Source organism: Budorcas taxicolor, chromosome 24 (assembly GCF_023091745.1).
Source record: "Budorcas taxicolor isolate Tak-1 chromosome 24, Takin1.1, whole genome shotgun sequence".
NCBI lineage: Eukaryota > Metazoa > Chordata > Mammalia > Artiodactyla > Bovidae > Budorcas > Budorcas taxicolor.
This window is the reverse complement of record NC_068933.1, coordinates 14,023,823-14,047,272: the sequence shown is the minus strand read 5'-3', so window position 1 is coordinate 14,047,272 and position 23,450 is coordinate 14,023,823. Positions and strand designations below refer to the sequence as shown.

The window sequence follows — 23,450 nt, the reverse complement described above, 5'->3', positions numbered from 1 at the left end:
AAAACAAAATCCTGAAAACGAACACTCCCAGTATTTGGATCACGACCCCTTCTGACACACTTCCATGGGTTCCTACAAAATCGTGTCAAAAAAACTCACAGTGCAAAATGACTGGGGCCTCAATGATTCACACACAAAGGGCTGGGGTCCCTTTCAGTCAGTTTGGCATCAATTTCCCTCAAGGTAGACCCTTGCATTTGACATTTTATGGTGGCTTAGTTGTTTATCTTTTTTTTTTTCTTTTGGAAGTGTCAAGGATCAGTTCTGTGGCACCATCTGGCACAGACTGGGAGCAACACGCATCTGTGGCATTTTAAAATGGACTTGGCAACTGCAAGACATCGAAAATGCATATTACACTTACAGTGTCTAGACTTCCCTATGTGTGCTCAGTTACAATTAGTGAAGCAAAAGTATACATATCACCCTACTGCTATTCTTGTTGCTACAGAGCCATAAATGTGAAAAGCAATACTCTGAAATAAAGATTTTTTCGGTTGTTGTTTTTTGCCCTAGCCTACTTAGCAGCACAGTTTAAGTCAACACAAAAACTGCCGTTGAGATGCTTGTCTTTCCAAAGATGTAAACACCAGCCACAGCGTCGTAAACTTGGCTGTATCGAATGAGACGGGAGGTCGGAGGCAGGATGACTATCACACACTAGTAACAGAAGCTTGCAAGCAGTTGGAAGGTTTCTGCAATTTCTCAGCTTCGTTGGTGGGGGGGTCCGTACTTGCTCGGAAACTGAAGGCTGGGCCAGCTCCGCCGTGGGCTGGGCTCCAGGTAGGGTTCTGACGACGGTTACTTTCAACAATGCTCGATGTGTTGGAAGCCAGGCTCTCCCGAGTGCTACAAGAGTAAAAAGGTTTGGTTTGGTTTGGTTTTTAACATAAATAATTATATATTGAGCCCTAGAGGAAGAGCAAATGATGGAGTTAATGGATTTCTTCTGGCAGTTTATCATGTCATGTATAGAGCATCTCATACTGATTATTCACATATGCTCCAGCAACTTGGACTCCAGAAGCTTTTCACAAGACATGTTATCATCAGCAGCACACTGAGTAAAGGGTTTTCATACAACTAAATATATGTCTTTCCTAGACTTTCACATTCAAGGAAACGCCTTCAAAATCTGATGTGATAGATGGCTCTCGTGTTCCTTTTTTAAAAAAGACTAAAGACTTTAAAAAGACTTTGTAAATTATACATAGGTAACGATTTCATTTCAGGCTCAAAATTCATGGATAGAATTGCTCCTGAATCAACTGCATACTTTTATCCTAATGATTCTGTTTTCATTCTTGCTTAGTAGATTTTTGACTCTGGAGGTGAACTTCAAGCAGGACACTAGCCAATTTGCAGCAGACGTCATACCTCTGCTTTAAATACGTAACACTTTAGTTAATGTACATTCTATTTTCAGATAAGGAATCTAAGGTTTTCTCTATTTGCATTTATTTCTTCCCTTCTCCACTTTGGTAGAAATATTTAACTTTTTAAAGGAATCTTTAGAGGTGATTTTAGAGCTTTAGTATTTTGATTTCTCTTTTTTCTAATTTAGAAATACTTAAATCTATTTTATTGTCCCAAGAGGTTTACAACATTTAACATGCCAAATGTGTAGGACAATGACAGATATAAGATTACTTGGCCTGACTGATGGGAACTGAGTGGGTTTCATGTTCTAGGTCCTCAAAATGGTAATGTGAAACTTACCAGCTCACAAAGAGGTAGAAGAAACCATAATGATGCTCAAAACATCCACCCTATTGGACAGATTCAAGGTTTATAAAATATTCTTCCATGTTGGTCCCCATCACTGATTTAAAATTAAACCACCCAGTGGACATCCTCACCACCTGGCTTTCATTCTCATCCAAAACCCATAGCGAGTCTGTCTGAACATTATACCTTGGCAGCCATGCCTGACAGGGTATTTCATCCTGACCCTTTGTGGCCTTAAGCTTGCTTCTCATCAAAAAGCCAAGAGTTAGTTGTTTACGAGGGAGTTTGTTTACCGACTACCAAGAAGACAACTGAACGCTTCCTGACTGCAGAGGGTACCTCCAGAGCGTTCATACACCATAGAAGTAAATCATGTTCTTTCATGATGCTTACGGTCAATCTGGGCATATCTAAGGAATCCTCCAAAATATCATCATCAAGTGATGGAAAAACACTAGACTTACCTACTTACCTGCCTTACACCTCCTCTAAGAAAATCCATCAATGTTTTTCCAGGACTACAACTGAGAATCAGGTGGAGGAAGGAAAAAGGACAAGAAACATGTAGCACCCCAGAGAGGTTGTGACACGCTCCTTGGGTTGCATTCGTAATCACAATAGCAACTTTTTAGGGCATTTGACTTCCTCATCTTTAAAACAGGTCGAGTTTTGTGCTGTACCTACTCAGTGAGTGACTCAGAAGAAGAAATAAGCAACCAGGAAAGATCTGTACACCCAAAAGCTAGACAAATGTGAGTTACTTCTGTTGTACATCTGGCATCGCATGAAAAAAACCAGTCACTGTGGGGAGGCTTGGGAATCTATGTATTACTAGTGACTTTTTTTTCCTATGGGAAAATGCATTTTGAGGTCCAAGGAATTCACTTTTAAACCAGTTTTTGAGGTGGGAATTTAACTTATCAAGTCCCTACTGTACGTCAGGTACCGTCAACACACATCATTGTAACAGATGGCCTAAGGTGGGAGCTACACGTGCTCTAAGATACCTCGGACTACCTTTGACCACGGCCAACATAATAATAGTGGCATTCCAGTGTCTCCAAAGGATATATCTCATTACTACTGCGACAGTGAGTACAGTGTTTGACAGTCATATGGAAGGCTGTGGATATGACAATGAAACAATTCATGGAGATAGAGGGTAAGCAGTAACAATAGTCGTCACATTTAAAGTGTCATACTTTAAAAAAATAAAAATAAAAAATAAATAAATAAATAAAATAAAATGTCATACTTTTTTAAAGAGAGCTAATGGAGCGCAATCTCTACAAATCTATAAAACCTATAAAATCTCAGAATTTTATAGGCAGAAGAACTGAACCAAGAGGCCCTGCTGTCCCGTGCCCTGCATGCACTCCCCTTGGGCCAGCACCTGGACAGCACAGGACGCATCAGACACGTGCTGGGCAGCCTGGAGCCCTCTGATTCTCATATTGTGTTTATCAACAGGTTTTCAGCCTCCACTCTGGAATAGCAGGCTTTGCACGACAGGAGTCTTCATTTGCAACTTTCGATCTCACGGCATAGTTTAAATTTCTACCTCGTTTCCTTCTCTCAAGGCACTTTGAAGTGAAAGTGTCAGTTGCTCAGTCTTGTCTGACTCTTTGTGACCCCACGGGCTATAGCCCGCCAGGCTCCTCCGTCCATGAGATTTCCCAGGCGAGAATACTGGAGTGGGTTGCCATTCGCTTCTCCAGAGGATCTTCCTGACTAAAGGGGACTAAAGAATTTTGGAAATGTGGCCGAACATGACTTCTGAGTCAGCACTGAAGACTTGACAGTGTGCAGATCACCTTTTTTTTTGGCAGGGGCAGTGGGGTGGTGGCGCAGGTTGGACCTCTGGTGCTCAGTGAGCTCTTTCACCTAAAGATCTGAATAAATGGCCCCTGAAGGTTCCTGTATCTGTAATGGTGGAGCCATGTCAGCATGATAACGCTATTTGGCTAAAAGACTCCTTACACTGGAGAGTAAAACCCCCTGTAACTCAAATATTCTCCTTCACAGACAATCCTCATGCATCCGAAAGGTAACTTAGTAAATTTATCGAAGTAGAGGGGAAATATAATTTTAAAATAAATATCAAAAATAAGTTCGTCACTCAGGTTCTAACCAAAGGATATGAAAAACAAAAGGGGTGCAATCAGGAATTGTTCTGTAGATTGTCTAACTGCATGACATTTATGGGTGATCTACATATTTCCATAAAGAAAATTCTACCTAATAAGAGAGGGAAGATAGCTCTGGAGTGAAGACAGACTCCTCATGACGACCTACCAGGACAGCACATTTGACCCTGAGTACACTATTAAAGCTATGCAAATAAGCTTTGTTCAAGAAATGATCCTGTTCATCAATTCCATAATCTGTACTCCTAATTTAGAGATAATAAAATATATCCTGTGGAGAGACTGGTTCAACAATTCCATGAACATTTCTGTTTACCTGCCCCCATAACAAAAAACGTTCAATATTATGCAGTGGTCAGGTTTTGAGTCAGAACCCATTAACCTCTCAATGTCCCCCTTGCAACTATCTCTGGAGCATGGTGGTTTTCCCTCTGTGGAGGTCTAGGGGCCAAGCGTGCCCCGTGAAGACCTGGAAACTGGTGTGGAGAAGCATCGAGCAGGGAGAGCCCATAGACTAAGAAACAGCAGAGCTGGAGGTCCAGGCCAATAACCCACACCTTCCACAAGCAATGGTAGTGAACGTCTACCACCAATGGCAGACTTTTAGTTACGCTTATGTGCTACCCCCTACTAGGAAATCAAGAGGAAGAACGAGAGTAGAAGAGGGAGGCAGAGAGAAAAGAATATGTAAAACAATTGGTATATAAATTAAGATTTCATTTGGGATTAAAAAACATTTAGCAAAAATTATTTCTGAGCAAAGTCACTTAACAGGCCAGTAGTCTGCTGACTGAGTGCCATGGCCCCCTGAGGTTTTAATGTCCCTGAGGGTGGGCAGAGGAGACCTGGAGCTCCTGGCTTCCACGTTAACCAGGGTGCCATCTCTGTGGTTTGTTTAGACATCAGACTTCCACACGTGTTAACTCAGAAAAGAAACGTTACTTGACAATAATAATAATGGTAATAAAGAACTAGCCCTTTAAGAAATAACCAAGGTCTAATATGAGACAAACAGATGAATGATTCCCAGTTCTGGTTTTGGGATGCTCTGTCTCCAAATTACCCAGAGACAGAGTCAAAGGATTACAATGCAACTAATTTTAATTCTTAAAATTAAAATAAATATAAGAAATACATATTCGTATCTTGGACTTGTTCAAATACAAACTACTATAAAAAGTTGGGAATCACAACTAATGGGAGATGTCAATCTCTCAACAGTATTTCTGCATCTCAGAGTCACCAATCTGGAGTAGAATTCAGAAGGAGAGTCAGGTCCCAAGTCGCTCTTGGAAGAGAAGGAAGAATTAAGGAGAAAAAAAGGAAAGTGGCATAGACTCCCTTTTGCTTCCTAACCCTCTGAACCACTTCAGTGCCCTGGCTGTGGCCATTGGGCACTGCACACTCAGCTGTTAACCCTCTGCTGAATTACCAGCACCTACCAAAAAGAAGGCACCACGATCGGTGTGCCTACAAAGTGCCAATTCTGCAGGAGGAGAAAAGAAAGTGCTGGCATGCACTTTGATCTAACAGAGCACAGGCCCTCAGTCTTCCTGGGACAGGACCAGTTCCATGTGCGTGCAGACTTTTGAGTGGTGAGAGGAAGGTGTATGAGAGCAAGGGGTGCAGGCTGCACAGAAAGTCAGGGTTGAGATGATTACAAGCTTCTAGATCCACTGCAGAGGTTGTGAGATGAGCTATTATATTCTCACTAGATGGATTCCCCATCTTTGAGTCAATCAAGTTATTCCCAACCCCTACCTCCCACCATCACACTGACTACTCATTTTACTCAAAAAGCTACTATTTTTTGAAAGACTTAAAGGAAAAAAAAAACAAAAACACAACCCTTCCTTTATCAGCATGGTGGCAATATCAACATCGAAATACTGGGAAATGTTGGTCTTAGATTGGACGGGAAGGAGCCAACCCACCAGTCCAGATTGGTGATCTCTACAGCTGCAGAAACATTTGTTTCAATTCCTGAAAAAGAAGTCAGAAACAGGCTGTTAACAATACAACTCACACAACTCTTCACCCTCTTTCACAGAACTGAGACTGAAATTAGAAACTCTGAGTTAGCCTGCATAAAGCCCCAGGCCCCGGTGGACGTATGTGTGTGCGCACAGACGCTGCTCCCTACCGTGGGGAGTTGAATCCACTATCCACTGTGATGCTGCTGCTGTCCATGCTGTCTAGCCGTGCCGAATGGGTGGCCCTCTGGTTGCTGCTGCTGTCTGCTTCCTTTGGGGCGAGCAGGGTGAGGTTCTTCTCAAATTTCCTCTGCAAGTCTCTTTCCTTCTCCCTCTCCAGGAGCCACTGCATGGTACCTACATCGTCTCTGTTTTTCTCCTCCTCTGCGTTCTTGTTGGCCCCTTCCTCAGACTCGTCGTCATCAGAGACGTTGTAATAGTCGAAAGAGGCCTCCTGGTTCCCCACGGACTCCTGCTGACGCTGGGAGGCCGGCAGGGCAGGGGCGGCCGAGGTCCCCAGGGACGGCTCTGGTTTCTCGCATCGGCCTGGCAGTGTGTCGGCAGGGGACTTCGGGTGCGATTTGAGGAGGGACAGGGTTGATTTGTGATAGCTGTTTACAGACAAGGTGCTGTGAAGAGGTTTGAACAGTGTGTCTTTGCTGAATATCTCTTTCCTCTTGTCCAGGGTGCTGGGCTCGGCGCCGTGGTGCTGGGTGAGGCGTCCGTTGGCAAGGCCTTCGACTACTGTGCCTGGAGTGATTGGGCCCCCGCCCGGCCCCTTTGGTGACTCCTCCTTGTGCCCTGCAGGCTCCCTGGAGGAATGAGGGGCCTGCCTGTCTGACAGAGGCAGCTTTTTCACCCCTTCCGCCAGAGTCAGAGTGTCGTGGTCCTCTTTGTTCTTCCCCAGAGGTGACGGCGCCGTGAGCACCGTCTCACTGGAGGTGTTGCACTGGAAATAGTCATCTGCAGCTGTCTTTGTTGGACAAGAGTTGAGTTCACCAAAGGATGGCAAACTCTCTGGCGCTTTGCCTGGCTCCAAGAGGCTGCAAGCGCTGGGCGGTTCCTTGCTGCCACTGACTATTTCTGGAATACACACCTCTTTATAGCTTGCAGACGAAACGTGAGCCCTTTGATGACCGACAGTCTGTGCAGGCCTTAAAGTACTGTCGTCAATGTAGGATTGGCTGGGGGTCTGGTCATCTTGGCTACAGCCTTCGGCCAGGTCTTCAGGCGTCCCCAGAGAAGAAGCACCCAGAGGGCCTTTAGAGTTATCCATCGATCTGGACCTCTCCTTGGCCTTGTTGGATCTCTCGTTCCTGGACCTTCGGTCCTGGGTATGGCTGTGGCTTCGGTGCACTTTCGAGTGGGAGCTTCCCCTGGAAGGCTCAGGAAAAGGCATCTCAGTCCTCCTTTTGGCCAGTTCCCCAGACACGTCCCATTCTGGGGTCATGGGGAAATGAGACTCGATCACGTTCGGGTTGCTATGCATGATGAAGTTATCCCCTTTGTGTTCGATGATGAAGCAGCCCTCCCGGGGGGCCCTAGTAAGAGGATCGCAAAAGTCATACTCCCTTTCGCCCGGGATATCCAGATGGGAACCGTCGGACGGGTCTCCCTTGGACACTCGAGTCTTGCTGTGCGACCGAGACTTTCCGTGAGACTTGCGGTGAGTCCGGCTCTTTTTGCTTCTTCCGCTGTGGTGGGCGGAGGACCCGGCTTTACTCCGGTGCGCCTTCTCTTCTTCAAGTTTCTTCATCAGGGCAGTGTGCCGCATGACGTTTTCCACGGTCAAGTCCGGGTTAATACGCCTGATGATCTCCATCTCCACCTCCCGAGGGATGGTGGTCGGCGTGTCCTCGTCTCGCAGGGGCCACTCTTCGGGAGGAAACTGGGCGGAGAAGTTGGCTAGCTGCTTGGTCTTGTCCTTCTTAAAGCTGAGCCGGAATAACTTGAGCCCGAATTTCTTGGACTGCTTTTCACCGTCCTTCGGTTTGGAGAGGGTTTCCGTTTTGTATGAGAAGTTGACAGTACTTTTGCTCTTTTCAGTGGCTGGCACCTGGCAGAGGGAAGGAGGGCAGTAAGGGTCTTTGCAGTCCTTGGCAGGCTTCCTCTGCAGGGTGGCCGCGTGCAGGCCATGCACGTCTTCCCTGCAGCAGTGGCAGGAGTCGCAGTGGTTCCTGGGCAACGTTCTTTCCCTGACGCAGCCTGAGGCGGAGGGCGTGATGGTCCCCGGCTGCGGAGAGGTACACTGAGACCGGTCAGGTATCCTCTCGTCCAGGTGGTACCATTTACTGTTAGTTCTTATGAGGGAAGGAGTTATGAAATAAGTCTGCGGGGTGACGATGAAGTAGCCATCAGGAGTCGGGTAGATCTTCCTCTCCCGGACCAGCGTGTTCAGAGTGTGCCGGAGAATTTCTTGGCTTGGGGTGGGAACACCTGAAACCAAAGGACACACTCATGAGAATGGAAGGAGAGCAGTGTGGTTGATCCTGGAGTGTTTTGAGTCTGCTTATGGACTGAATGGTGCCCCCCGCCAAAACCGATCCCCATGTTCAAGCCCTAACCCCTAGGGCGATGCTACTAAGAGGTGGGAGTTTTGGGGAGGTGATTAGGCTCAGATGAGGTCATGAACTTGCAGCCTCCCTGATGTGCCTTTATGAGGAAAGGAAGAGACTAGAGCTCTCTCCGTGATGTGAGGGTATGGCTGTTTGCCAACCAGGAAGGACGCTCTCACCAGACACCAAATCTGCAGGTGCCTTGATCTTGGATTTCTTGGTCCCAGAACTGTGAGAAATAAATGTCTTTTGTTTCAGCCGCCCAGTCCATGGTATTCTGTTATAGCAGTCCACGTGGACTAAGACAGAATCTTGTTAATTTTGCCCAGCTTCTAAGTCTCATCATAGAGCAACCTAGCAGGATTCAAAGGTGTTCATTAAGTTTAACATGAATCCTGGTTTTCTCTGATAACTCATGGAATTGTACTACCAACAGAACAGGAAAAGATAAAAGCTGAGAAGAGAAAAATGGATGCTAGATGGAGTTAAGTGGTTACTGTTTTATAAACCTTTACTAAACTGAATTGCTCAAGACAGAATTTTTTTTTTGGCTGCCCTGCAAGGCATGAGGGATTTTAGTTTGCCTACCAGGGATTGAACCCGAGACCCCCTGCAATGGAAGTGCAGAGTCCTAACCACTGGACTGCCAGAGATGTCCCAAAGACAGAGTATCCTTAAATGAAGAAAAAACGTTTTCAGTATCTTGTAAGTTTACAGAAAAGGCTTTCAATAAAAGCAACTAGGAAGTCATGGTTGAGACAGCCATCCTGGTATTGAAAAGAAATCTAATATATATAGAGGCTACCACATTCGCTTGAAGCTGCTCCATACTCTCATTCCAAGATTGAGTTTATTTAATAAACTTAATTTTATAAATTATATAAAAGGTCAACTAGACTTGACCACTGTTTAGGATGTACTCTCCAATTTTGAAATCATCATCTTCAAATTCGAATGTGATTATAGCACTGGTGATAGTTAGGTGAGACCTTCCTCCTTCTTGTCATAAGCCAGCAAAAGGAAGGTGGCAGCAAAATGAACTTTTCAAATTCATGGGCAGAGAGCTCTAATAAACACACCAGCGACGGCTTAGAGGCTCTTACATCCATCTGATCGCTGAGTCTCAAGCCGCTGTATTTGCAAGAATAGATGTTCCAGAAGAAAATCACAGATGCTCTTTTGTACACTGACTGTTTTCAGAGTTTTGTGTGCCCATTTAAGTGGTGTCTTAACGCGCTTAAAGAGACTATTAAGAACATACATTCTTCACAGAGTATAAATTCTCCAGGCTGTAGCGCGTTTAATTTCTTTAATGTTCTCCTTTCCTCAGTGCCACAAATCAAGGGTGATCATATTTCTAAGACTGACCTGAATGATATAATTTGGAAATAGGTCAGGTGGAATCATCCTGGCAGTACGCAACAGTGTCTGACCCACAAAAATGGCAATTTCAGGGGAGACCGAACGCTCGGGCTCCTGGGTCAGACTGCACGGATCCAAATTCCAGCTTCACCACTGGTAGCTGACGTTACTGGCTGAATTAAGTGTGAGTCCCCCTGCCCCCCATATTCCTATGTAAGTCCTAATCCCCAGTAGCCTAGAATGTCACCTTATTTGGATATGGGGTCTTTACAGAGACAACCAAGTTAAAGTGAGGTCATTAGAGTGACCCCTGATGCACACTATATCTGGTGTTCTTCTACAAAGGGGAACCGTGGACACAGAGATCACACTGAGAAGAGGAACTGGTAGAAGGCAGAGAACTACTAGCCCCAGGGAGAGGCTGGGACAGATTCTTCTCTCGCAGCCCTCAGAAGACACCAACCAACCCTGCCAATATGTTGATCTTGGAATTGTAGCATCCAATAGATGTCTGTACTTTGTTAAGACTGCTCTAGAGAACTACTACAGCTGGTATCTCCTTAGGCAGCTTGCTTAACGACTCTGAGCCTCGACTTAGTGTCACAAAATGTAGACAATAACAGTCTGTGCGTGCTTAGTCGCTCAGTCATGTCCAGCTCTTTGCAACCCCATGCACTGTAGCCCACCAGGCTCCTCTGTCCCTGGGATTCTCCAGGCAAGAATACTAGAGTGGGTAGCCACTCCCTTCTCCAGGGGTCTTCAAGACCCAGGAATAGAACCCAGGTCTCCCATACTGCAGGCAGATTCTTTACTGTCTGAGCCACCAGGGAAGCAGGACAGCAATAGTACCTATCTTCAGGGGGATGATGTGAGTTTAAGTGAGTTTAATGTATGTAGAATAGTGCTTGACACAGGGAGTGCTCACAAATATTAGCTACCAGTAGTCTCAACTTTGGGTCAGGACCCATGGAAAGTGATTACCTTCAAAGAGCATTGTGTAACTGCCTAGAATAACTGGGTAAGCTGAGAGGTTTAGGCTCCCCCAGTCCTTCCAAAACTATAAAAGTAAAATACAAAAACACTAGAAATGGCCTGCAGTTCTCAAGGGGAGAGAGTCCATGTACGATGGAATCTACATATTCAGAGACGTAACAGATGCAAGTTCCATCTTTGGGTCAGGAAGACCCCCTGGAGAAGGGAATGGCTACTCATTCCAGTATTCTTGCCTGGAGAATCCCATGGACAGAGGAGCCTGGTGGGCTACAGTTCATGGGGTGGCAAAGAGTTGGAGATGACTGAAGCAACTTAGTACACACCCATGCTTCAGAAGGCACCCTTCGTGAGCAAGGCAGAAAAGGTTTAACAGTATTTCTGAATGATGTATTGTTTAAAATAATTATTTAATTTTTGAGCAGCACAATTTCCTTTTTGTTTAAGGCTCTCCTCTTGAGAAATGTATGTTGTTTTTTATGCAAATGTATGTTAGTTATTAAGGTTGATATAATATCAAAAAATTTTTAAAACATTGTATGGTAGTTCATGGGAAATAGATGGGGAAACAGTGAAACAGTGTCAGACTTTCTTTGGGGGGGCTCCAAAATCACTGCAGATGGTGATTGCAGCCATGAAATTAAAAGACGCTTACTCCTTGGAAGGAAAGTTATGACCAACCTTGATAGCATATTAAAAAACAGAGACATTACTTTGCCAACAAAGGTCCATTTAGTCAAGGCTATGGTTTTTCCAGTGGTCATGTATGAATGTGAGAGTTGGACTGTGAAGAAAGCTGAGTGCTGAAGAATTGATGCTTTTGAACTGTGGTGTTGGAGAAGACTCTTGAGAGTCCCTGGCACTGCAAGGAGATCCAACCAGTCCATCCTAAAGGAGATCAGTCCTGGGTGTTCATTGGAAGGACTGATGCTAAAGCTGAAACTTCAATACTTTGGCCACCTCATGCGAAGAGCTGACTCATTGGAAAAGACTTTGATGCTGGGAGGGATTGGAGGCAGGAGGAGAAGGGGATGACACAGCATGAGATGTCTGGATGGCATCACCAACTCGATGGACATGAGTTTGGGTGAACTTCAGGAGTTGGAGATGGACAGGGAGGCCTGGTGTGCTGCGATTCACGGGGTCGCAAAGAGTCGGACACGACTGAGCGACTGAACTGAACTGAACTGATGATAGTTTCTGTTCAAAACAAGAATGAGTTTCAACTGAATTGGGTTGTAACCCAAGCCATATATTTGCAATTTGCGAGAGCCAAAATACAACAGAAGATGAACAACTTAGCTTCTCTGCCCTGTGAGTAGCCCTACAAACTATTCTAGTTCGGCTGAACAACTTCAGGGGGCAGCAGCTACACAGAATGCAACTTTCAGGATAAGACATTATTCACATTAGAGTCTCACAAACGACAACCACTAGAGCTGTGAACCACAGCTCTCAGATGACAAACTCATATTTGAAACTGACTCTGTCCTACATGGTAGTGTACTTTTGATTAACATTGTTAACGGAAGTTTTTCAAAAACGGTAAGCCTTATTTAGAAGAATTCAAGATTGACAAGTTACTACGCTATTACAATAAAGGAAAGCTGAAGGGTCATTCATAAAAACAGCTATTATAACAAAATAGCTATAGCTATTATAGCTATAAGACAAAAATTTCATTGTATTATAGAATCTGCTGATTGGAGGTCTTCCAAGTGCTGATCTTAGAAAACTCAGCAAACTACACGAAATCATGACTACAATGTAATCATGTCTACTCATCAGGAAGAACACGCTTTCTGGTTGTTCACAAATGAAGGAATAAGAGTTTCCAGAGAGAATTTACAGTAAAGTTTTGACGTGGATTTTCAAGTACACCAATCAAATAATGTTTAATTGGAAAAGACCAAGTAGAAACATTCCCTGTCCAATCTGTTTTCCATACCCTTAACTGGGAGTTTTCAAAGCTTTAGCTGAAAGTCACTGATATCTATGATTTTTATTTTACTATTAAGCCTCAGTATAACGACAGATATTTCCAATTGTCTGTGAAGTTCAGGGTTCCACTAGAAATCTGCAGGGCTCACTTGTAAAGGGATGGCTGTGATGGAGACTGTCAAGGTTTGCATATTCCATCACGTCCAGATTCCAGTCCCAAAGTTCATCATGAGTTCAGATTCTGTTGGTGTAAGGAGCAAAGGTAAGCTCTGTATTAATATAGGGCTGGAATCTGACCTTTCTCCTTGCCCATATCTTTCCATCTCCCAAAGCAAAAATAGCTATTTAAATATACTGCATGCTGATGGGAGATTATTTAGACATATATTGCTTTAATCTTGCAAATCTGACAAACTGCTGACACACGTGCTCATGTTCTGTGTGGTAAGAACTTTAGACTGAAAACTTAATGGGTTTCCTCGGATGATTTCTTTGTGTTTGTGAAGGACACTGACCAAGGGAGAATTCAGTAGGAAGCGATTTAAGGGGATGAATTGGAGACAGAGTACAGCACAGATCATGCCAACAGTCTCCAACAAACTCCAAAGCCAACGGCAAGTCCGTAAGCAGTCACTTTCCTCCCAGGAAGATCCATGTGTAACACTTAACATGTACTGGTCCGATTTAACTGATCATTCTGGAGGGATAAGGACCTATTTACTTATTCTTAATAAAAGTTTGGTTGATTTACAATGTTGCATTAATTCCTGCTCTATGGCAAAGTGATTCAGTTATACATACATATATATATATGTATATATTCTTTTTTATATTCACTCCCATTATGGTTTATCACAGGAGACTAAATACAGTTTCTGGTGCTATACAGTATGACTTCGTTGCTTACCCACTCTACATATAATCGTATGCAGACCTATTTAGAAGGCTGAAAAGCAACAATTATTCTTTTCCGATCCTTTTAAAAATATCTATATTTCTGTAATGTGAACTGGTATATAAAAGTTGTTTTCAAAAATTCAAGCAATACAGAAGCATGATAAAAGGGCTTAAGTATCAGCCTACAGATATTTTCACTAGAAAACTTCTTACTAAAAACTCTTTAGAATGTGAATGTCCAAAACAGGAATAGAGGTCAAAATCTAGACTATTTTTTCGACTTTTATGCATTAAAAATAAAGTTTGAATATTTTAATAATATTCAGTTAGACTTCAAAACTTCATTCTCAAATAGTAAACTATGAAAAAGTAAGTAGTCTTAGCTTTAAAAAACAAAAATATAAATATGATAGCTAAATCCTTCCAAACTTTTAGAACGGTCATTGAAATGAATTTTTCAAATAGAATTTGAAGAGTATTAAGCTTTCTAAACTGTTCTCTTCTGAAGTAGCTTAAATGACACCAAAAGAAAAGCAGAAAATCAAAGGAAGGAAAGAAAAAAGAAGGGAGATAAGAAAGGAAGAAAAGAAAGCAAGCAGGCAGGAAACAAAACTTGCATTGAATCAAGATGCTCATGTACTTTAGGAAGGTTGAGCTGTAAAGGTTAAATGGAATTGTGGTAGTTTTTACAGACTTCTTTGTGGATTCTGATTTAGTTTCTTGCCCTCAGTGCCAATGAAAAATTATTAGAAGGTAGCAAATTATTTTTGAAGTAACACTGATGCCTTGATTTTTAATTGCGGAGCTAAGAAAAGCCACTGGTTGGTTTTGGCAAAGACTTTTTTTTTCCTATTGAATTTAATCATGGGATGAAGTGTCCATATAAAGTCCCAGGTCAGCCAGAGTGCGCATCCATCTGGAAAGTACATCACCCTTTTCCTGTTACCTGGAAAACAGGTGGTCAGGTGCTCCATCAGTGCTTCTTGGGTGACAGGTTTTCTTGCCGAGTTCATTGCGGAGATGGCCAAGCAAAGGATTTCCCCAAGTGGGATAAACTGAGATTGACTGATGGGAGACATACTGATTGGTGATACATCACCTGTAGGAAGACAATTACCAAGTAAGCAGTTCGTTAAGACCCAGCCACTTGTCACACACACACACCTTCAAACACACACACACACACACACACACACACACACCCCTCCTGTGACTCTCACCTATTCCCTGTGCTGCAAATACAGTCAGCCCTCAACCCTGAAATGTGTCACTGCCCCAGCCATGTGCAGACATGGAAAGGCTTGCACAGAACAGCGGAAGCTTCAGCTGTCTCCACAAAGAAAACTTGCCTTTAAAACCTGAGCTCTCATTGGAAGAGACTTACTACTGCAAGGCGTGCAACTGTGAAGCTTTTTTCCAATGATCTGTTTTTTTTTTTTTTTTAACTTGGAGCTGATTTGTTTAATAACTGTCATTCACATCTCGACAAGTGCACTTGCGGTAACTTGAAGATTCATTCATTCAAACTCTGGGTGCCCTCTGCACATCAGCATCTTCTGGGGGCTTGAGAAGCACCTGGGAGAGTGAATAAGCTCCCTCCCACCAACATCTCTGCCCTCAAGCAGTTTCTATGTAAGTGGAGGAGACAGACAGATGAAAAGTTCCCTATGCAGAAGGCTGAACAATAATCTGGAGCAGAAGAGGAGAGTGACGTACACACCTGGAGGTGAGGATGGGACTGAGAAGCAGGAAGTGAGAGAAGGTTTTTCCGAGGTCGTGTAGCCTGAATCTGGTGCTGAAGTGGGAGTGTGCCAGCAGCCTGCGAGGTGCAGGGCTATTTTCTGGGGAGCCGCAGAGAAGGGGGACAGGTATGGAGGGACAACTATGAGCAACGAACTGAGTGCCCAAGGGCTTCATCCTGAGGGAATTCAAGGAGTGAGAGAGTCAGACGTGCATTTCAGGAAGACACGCCGGTGGCCACGTGGAGGATGCGCCTACCATCCAGCAGGGCCTGTGGCCTCCCGCACACATTTGGATCTGAAAGAGCAGGCGGGGCAGGGTGCAGAGCCAGCAGCGAGGGGCCCCACTCGGTTCTCGCGGAGGTGGCAACATTCGGCGCATGGAACTGGCTCCCTTGCTGCAATCTTGTATCACAGTGTGATTTTCAAGTCGTGTTCTGAGAAAGGATCCCCAGCGTTCCCCAGAGAGGCTTCTGGGGGCAGGCAGGGGAGCCCCCCGCAGAGGGAGAGGTGGAGGGCAGGGAAATCCCTCCTGACATCTGGGGGCCACCTGTTCCCACCTGGGGTTCTGTAAGGTCTCGCTTGAGAAAGGCCGTTCAGAAAGGGGGTGAGGCTCTCCGCAGAGTATCTGTGAGCTTTGAAGCTTCTTTTTCACATGGATTTACATAATCTCTCCTCCTCTGCTTCCAAGTAGGATCTCACCCTTGTTATAAATCACCCTGATGCACCAAAGCTGGACTCAGGCCAGCCTGTGCACTGAGCAACCCCCCTCCACTGCCCGGCAGTGTCCGGGTGCCCTGGGGTGGACCACCTCCTGTGTCCAGACACGACCTCTAGCTTGACTGGGGCAGGGAGGAGTCTCAAGGGCCTTTGGGAAAGAACATGAACCTTGCTCTGATGGACTGGATGGTTTGATGGATGAAACCAGGCAACAGCGCCTGGGGATGAAAACCACGAGGTGAGAGGGTAAGTCTAAGAGGTGCACCAGATGAAGCAGTGGGACCCCAGGTCAAAGGCTGAAGCCTGACGCCCCCGACCTCGTCCCCAAGTCCAGCTTGGTCCAGCGCTCCCCTCTCCCCGGCATCCCTCGGGCTCCAATCAGCTCTGCTGTGGCTCCATTCTCTGTAAGACGGGTCTGAGAAGAGGGAGACATTTCCCCTACAACCAGGGGGCAGTGCCCAGGTCCAGAACAGCAGGTGGCCAATGGAGATAAAAGCCAGCAGAAACCAGGAACTGAACCCACAAACTGCCAGGGCCTGTGGCATATATGTCTCACAGATGGACAGACAGACCTTGGAGAGATTCTTGCAAATATCTGGCGGGGGAGCAGTGGGCAGAAGCTGGAAGACTGAATTTCGGGCTGTTCTCAGGATCTGAGTTTCACTCACTGGCTAGTGAAGCTCAGTTCATATCAATGACTCAAAAATGACAGAATCATGTGGGCCGGGACCATCTCCGTGGGCAAGCTTGCTACTGCCTAGAAGACTGTATTTATTCCAAAGGCTTCTGTGTGAAAGATGAATGAGTGGTGGTGCTGAGATGCAGTGGAGTTGAAGGGCGGGGCCGTGTTTGGAGCGACTGATGTTCAAACCCCCCTCCCCACGGTGGCCCCATAGCTCAGTCATAGATACTCTAATGATCTCTCCCGTGCATTCTTCTCTCTCCTTCCGCCTTCCACAGAAGAGGATGAGGGCAGTGAGGCAGGTTTCTTGATGATTTGCTAGGTTGGCCACATGGGGTGATTTTATAAGTCAGATGAAAACAACAATGGGGTCAGCTGACAAAGGATGGGGAGATCAAAGCGCCTTCCAAGCATATCAGTGTATCGCTCGGGAGGCTAACCCCTTCCAGAATTTGCCTATCATAATTGTCATAGTCTCAGAAGACTAAAGATCCAAAAATACTACACATTTTCTTTTAAATGTGGGTCTATTTTCTGATTTTGTATAGGTGAAAGGGAACTTGAGTTTTCTGCAAAAAAGGAGTGACCACTAGCCAAACCACCTGGTTTAGGTCATGCTAGTCCTTACGCTTTTAGCAGAAATTATTTAGTTTAACTAACAAAGGTCGAACATTTAGCAGTCTTCTCAGTTAATTTCTTTGCAGCCAATTGTAAGAGGCAAGGAAGCCTTAAGTGTCCGAAATGCATTTATATTGAAAAAGCTCAGTTTCACTTTAAGGCTGAATATGTGGAATGACTTTAAACTCACGATAGAGAACCAAATGAAATGTGGATGCTCTGAATAACTCTTCCACATTGTCTTTGTTTTTATACTGCACTAAGTACTTGGATGCGATCTCAAAACTGACAGAATGATCTCTATTCGTTTCCAAGGCAAACCATTCAATATCACGGTAATCCAAGCCTATGCCCCAACCAGCAACACTGAAGAAGCGGAAGTTGAATGGTTCTGTGAAGACCTACAAGACCCTTTAGAACTAACATCCAAAAGAGATGTCCTTTTCATTATAGGGGACTGGAATGCAAAAGTAGGAAGTTAAGAAATACCTGGGGTAACAGGCAAATTTGGCCTTGGAATACGGAATGAAGCAGGGCAAAGGCTAATAGAGTTTTGCCAAGAAAATGCACCGGTCATAGCAAACACCCTCTTCCAACAACACAAGAGAAGACTCTACACATGGACATCACCAGATGGTCAACACCAAAATCAGATTGATTATATTCTTTGCAGCCAAAGATGGAGAAGCTCTATACAGTCAACAAAAACAAGATCAGGAGCTGACTGTGGCTCAGATCATAAACTCCTTATTGCCAAATTCAGACTTAGATTGAAGAAAGTGGGGAAAACCACTAGACCATTCAGGTATGACCTAAATCAAATCCCTTATGATTATACAGTGGAAGTGAGAAATAGATTTAAGGGACTAGATATGATAGCATGCCTGATGAATTATGGCCAGAAGTTCGTGAGATTGTACAGGAGACAGGGATCAAGACCATCCTCATGGAAAAGAAATGCAAACAAGCAAAATGGCTGTCTGGGGAGGACTTACAAATAGCTGTGAAAAGAAGACAAGCAAAAAGCAAAGGAGAAAAGGAAAGATATAAGCATCTGAATGCAGAGTTCCAAAGAATAGCAAGGAGAGATAAGAAAGCTTTCCTCAGCAATCAATGCAAAGAAATAGAGGAAAACAACAGAATGGGAAAGACTAGAGAGCTCTTCAAGAAAATTAGAGATATCAAGGGAACATTTCATGCAAAGATGGGCTCGATAAAGGACAGAAATGGTATGGACCTAACAGAAGCAGAAGGTATTAAGAAGAGGTGGCAAGAATACACAGAACTGTACAAAAAAGATCTTCAAGACCAAGATAATCATGATGGTGTTATCACTCACCTAGAGCCAGACATCCTGGAATGTGAAGTCAAGTGGGCCTTAGAAAGCATCACTACAAACAAAGCTAGTGGAGGTGATGGAATTCTAGTTGAGCTATTTCAAATCCTGGAAGATGATGCTGTGAAAGTGCCACACTCAATATGCCAGCAAATTTGGAAAACTCAGCAGTGGCCACAGGACTGGAAAAGGTCAGTTTTCATTCCAATCCCAAAGAATGCTCAAACTACCGCACAGCTGCACTCATCTCACACACTAGTAAAGTAATGCTCAAAATTCTCCAAGCCAGGCTTCAGCAATACGTGAACCGTGAACTTCCTGATGTTCAAGCTGGTTTGAGAAAAGGTGGAGGAACCAGAGATCAAATTGCCAACATCTGCTGGATCATCGAAAAAGCAAGAGAGTTCCAGAAAAACATCTATTTCTGCTTTATTGACTATGCCAAGGCCTTTGACTGTGTGGATCACAATAAACTGTGGAAAATTCTGAAAGTGATGGGAATCCCAGACCACCTGACCTGCCTCTTGAGAAACCTATATGCAGGTCAGGAAGCAACAGTTAGAACTGGACATGGAACAACAGACTGGTTCCAAATAGGAAAAGGAGTACGTCAAGGCTGTATATTGTCACCCTGCTTATTTCACTTATATGCAGAGTACATATAAGTGTACGCTGGGCTGGAAGAAGCACAAGCTGGAATCAAGACTGCTGGGAGAAATATCAATAAGCTCAGATATGCAGATGACACTACTCTTATGGCAGAAAGTCAAGAGGAACTAAAAAGCCTCTTAATGAAAGGGAAAGAGGAGAGTGAAAAAGTTGGCTTAAAGCTCAACGTTCAGAAAACTAAGATCATGGCATCTGGTCTCATCACTTCACGGGAAATAGATGAGGAAACAGTGGAAATAGTGTCAGACTTATTTTTTGCGGTTCCAAAATCACTGCAGATGGTGACTGCAGCCATGAAATTAAAAGACGCTTACTCCTTGGAAGGAAAGTTATGACCAACCTTGATAGCATATTCAAAAGCAGAGACATTACTTTGCCAACAAAGGTCCGTCTAGTCAAGGCTATGGTTTTTCCTGTGGTCATGTATGGATGTGAGAGTTGGACTGTGAAGAAAGCTGAGTGCTGAAGAATTGATGCTTTTGAACTGTGGTGTTGGAGAAGACTCTTGAGAGTCCCTTGGACTGCAAGGAGATCCAACCAGTCCATTCTGAAGGAGATCAGCCCTGGGATTTCTTTGGAAGGAACGATGCTAAAGCTGAAACTCCAATACTTTGGCCACCTCATGCGAAGAGTTGACTCATTGGAAAAGACTTTGATGCTAGGAGGGATTGGAGGCAGGAGGAGAAGGGGACGACAGAGGATGAGATGGCTGGATGGCACCACCGACTCGATGGATGTGAGTTTGAGTGAACTCTGGGAGATGGTGATGGACAAGGAGGCCTGGCGTGCTGCGATTCACGGGGTCACAAAGAGTCGGACACGACTGAGTAACTGAACTGAACTGAAGATAAAGCATGTCCTGCTCCGGTCCCACCCCCAGCCCCATCAGCCACCCGATACCCACTATGCCCACGTGTTTCTCTTCTCTCCAATCCATCTCCAGTGCGACCCCTACCCCAGGCCTCTGTGCCCTCTCAGCTGGTCCTTCACAATAGCTTGATGATTCCTAGCCCTCCCTCCTGCTGCACACTCCCTTCTCTGCAGAGCAGCCAGGTCTTCTTAGAAAAACTGAAAACACGCCGCTTCCCTGCCTGAAATTCTCCACTGCCTGCTGTGCCTAGGAGGCGGGGACTCCTGCCAGGTCTACACTGGCCTGAGCCTGTCCACCCACCTCTGCGAGCATCCCCCAGGCCCTCCCCACCTCTGCCTTGTAAAGGGCTCACCACCGCTGTTGTTCTTTGAACTCACTCACCTTCCCCTGACTCACAGCCTCTGTCTTTGTTGAGCCCCCATCTGGGGGGCTCCTGGCACTTCTCTCCAGACGGGCTGCTTCTCCTTCTCTGGGTCTCCTTTTAAACGGGGCCTCCTTGAGGAGCCCTGCCCAGGGCACCAGATCTAATGCTATCCTAAAACCACAGCACACTCCCTCTCATGTTACCCAATACTGCGGTTTATAATAAGAAATAATTGTTTGGTCTTCGTCCTCAAGTCCGGCACAGAGCTCCTAAAACCTATGCAATTTCCTACGTGATGAGAGAGACCAGGGTATCTTTGTTGGAGAACCAACCACGTGGTTGTATGTGCATGCTAAGTCGCTTCAGTCGTGTCTGATTCTTTGCAACCCTATGAAGTATAGCCCGCCAGTCTCCTTGGTCCATGGGATTCTCCAGGCAAGAATACTGGAGTGGGTTGCCAGTCCCTTCTGCAGGGGCTCTTCCCAACCAGGGATCGAACCAGCATCTCTTTATGTCTCTTGCATTGGCAGGTGGGTTCTTTACCACTAGCGCCACCTGGAAGCCCAACTGCGTGGTTAGAGGGCTGGAACTTTCAGCCCCACCCCCGGCCTCCAGGGAGGAGACAGGCGCTAAAGGTTGAATCAATCCCCAATGGCCAATGACTTAATCAAACATGCTTATGTTACGAAGCCTCCATGAAAACGCAAAGGATGGGGTCTAGAGAGCTTCTAAGATTGCTGAACATGTGGCAGCTGGGGCAGGGGTGGACCTGGGGAGGGCATGGAGCTCCATGTCCTTTCTTTACACCCTGCACTGTGCATCTCTCCCATCTGGCTCTTCCTGAAGTGCATTCTTTTACAATCTTCTTATTTTAAACTATTACTGTAGTAACTGAAAGGTTTCTCCCCGTAGGCTGCTCCAGCAAAGTAACTGAACCCAAGGAGGGGGTCATGGACGCCTCCAATCTACTGCCTGGTCTTTCAGAAGCACAGGCCACAATCTGGACTTGCCACTGGCATCTGAAGTCGGGGCTGGGGTGAGCTGGGGTGAGGGCAGTCTGTGGACCGAGGCCTGAACCCGTGGGATCTGATGCTTTCAGACAGATGGTGTTGGAATTGCAGTGAACTGTAGGATACTCAGCTGGTGTCGCAGACTTGCTGGTATAGTGGAAGCGCCCCCCCAACACACACACACACACACACACACACACACACACACACACACACACACAGGAATTTGTACCAGGGCCTTACCAAGCCCCGTCTTCACTCTCTGAATGCATGCATGAGTGCTTTTGTGTACCGGTTCACTGTCTGTCTCACCCCCTAGAACACAAGCTCCGTGGCAGAAGGAAAGGTGAACCCCACATTCCCACTACGCTCTCAGTGCCTAGAATAAACCAGAGCCCACACTAGACACCCAGGACGTGTGTCCTGAATGAATGAATTTCCATTTATAACAAAATCTGAAGGAACGCTCAGGGTACTTAAAGGGTTTTGATTTTACTCAAATATTTTGCTGAATAATTTGCAAAACAAACACAAAATTTAATGAGAGCCCAAATGTACTTAACCATGCAATTTCTAAGATTCTCCCTGTTAATTTCTCCCCCCAAACATAGCAGTTGCCAGAGAAAAAATAACTATATATCATGTGAGGATTAAGACATGCACTTAAGGAATAAAAGGAATTATAGGTATCGATCAACCCAACATAACACATTATTCAAGGTTACCATGATTTTCTTTGGCTTTTAAGTCAAACCTACTTAAGGAGCCAACTAGTCACTCTTAAAACATATTGCTAGAAAATTCTTCCAATAGGTGGACCACATTTATGGTCAAAGAAGAAAACAAGGGAATATAAATACTACTATAATGTTACTGGTCACCATAATCTACAGAAACAACCACATTTTGCATAAATGATGAATTGTTACTTGTCTAATTTATAGGATGGATTTTTCTACTGCCAGAATTAGTTCTGAACATATTCGTAGAGACAACTCCTGTAAAAGCTCACAGCTACTTTGTGGGCTAGCCAATTCTTTCTAAACTGCTATAATGCTGTCCTATTGTTCTAGAAAGCGGGGATAAATAGGTTTTATTTCAGCTTTATTTTCTTACAAACATCCACTTAAGTACAGTCCTCAGGGGACATTTGTCAAATCCAGGATTGTTCAGATCAAACCAAGCACAGTGCCTTGGACTAAGTGAGCGTTGAGCAAACTTCTGTGAAATGAATTTAAAACATGAGAAGGCGTGGCAATATTACAATTCTAAGTACACGTCTTCGATTTTAAAAGCATTTCACATTCAATTTCAAATATCTCCATGAATATGTAGCCACTGCTTTCATGTAAGGTCAGCTGAGAAGCATGAGGGTGGAGATAAATGCATCCATGGTAACGGGAGAAGGAAGGATGGAGGGGCTGGACCAGAGGCAGGGGTGAGCATGCGCAAGGCTGAGCTGGGGAGCTGGGGGTGTCCTCTGGCACAGCTGGAGCAGGCTGGGGGTTGAGATGGAGAGAACTGTAGGAGCCAGATCCTGGGTGACCAGAAGGCTGAGACTTTACCCCTGATGCTGATGGGAACTCTGATATTTATACAGAGGAATTATCTATACATGACATGTTTGTGTTAGAAAATCAACTCTGGTGCAACTGTGGGGAACAAACCGGTGACCGTTACCATCACTGAGAAATTGACAAGGAGGGTCTGGGACAACAGGCAGAAATCACCCACATGCCAACTTCCTCTTTCATCTTCTACAGCTGGTGACTTATACCTCAGAAATATAAGGAAAAATGCACGTGCGTTCTTACTATTTAACTCTATCTATTCTCCCTTCCAACTTCA

General features: G+C 44.9%; 1 protein-coding gene across 1 annotated transcript in view; it reads right to left on the bottom strand.

Annotated features, from left to right (window-relative positions):
• Positions 1–653: 653 nt before the first annotated feature.
• Positions 654–23,450, bottom strand: part of STOX2 (storkhead box 2) — a 190,883-nt gene continuing 168,086 nt past the window's right edge. Inside the window, exons 2-4 of the mRNA XM_052661523.1 lie at positions 14,540–14,692; positions 6,019–8,284; positions 654–849 (exon numbers count right to left, since the gene is read on the bottom strand). Of these exons, the coding sequence (XP_052517483.1) occupies positions 654–849; positions 6,019–8,284; positions 14,540–14,692 (2,615 nt within the window). The remainder of the gene's footprint in view (positions 850–6,018; positions 8,285–14,539; positions 14,693–23,450) is intronic.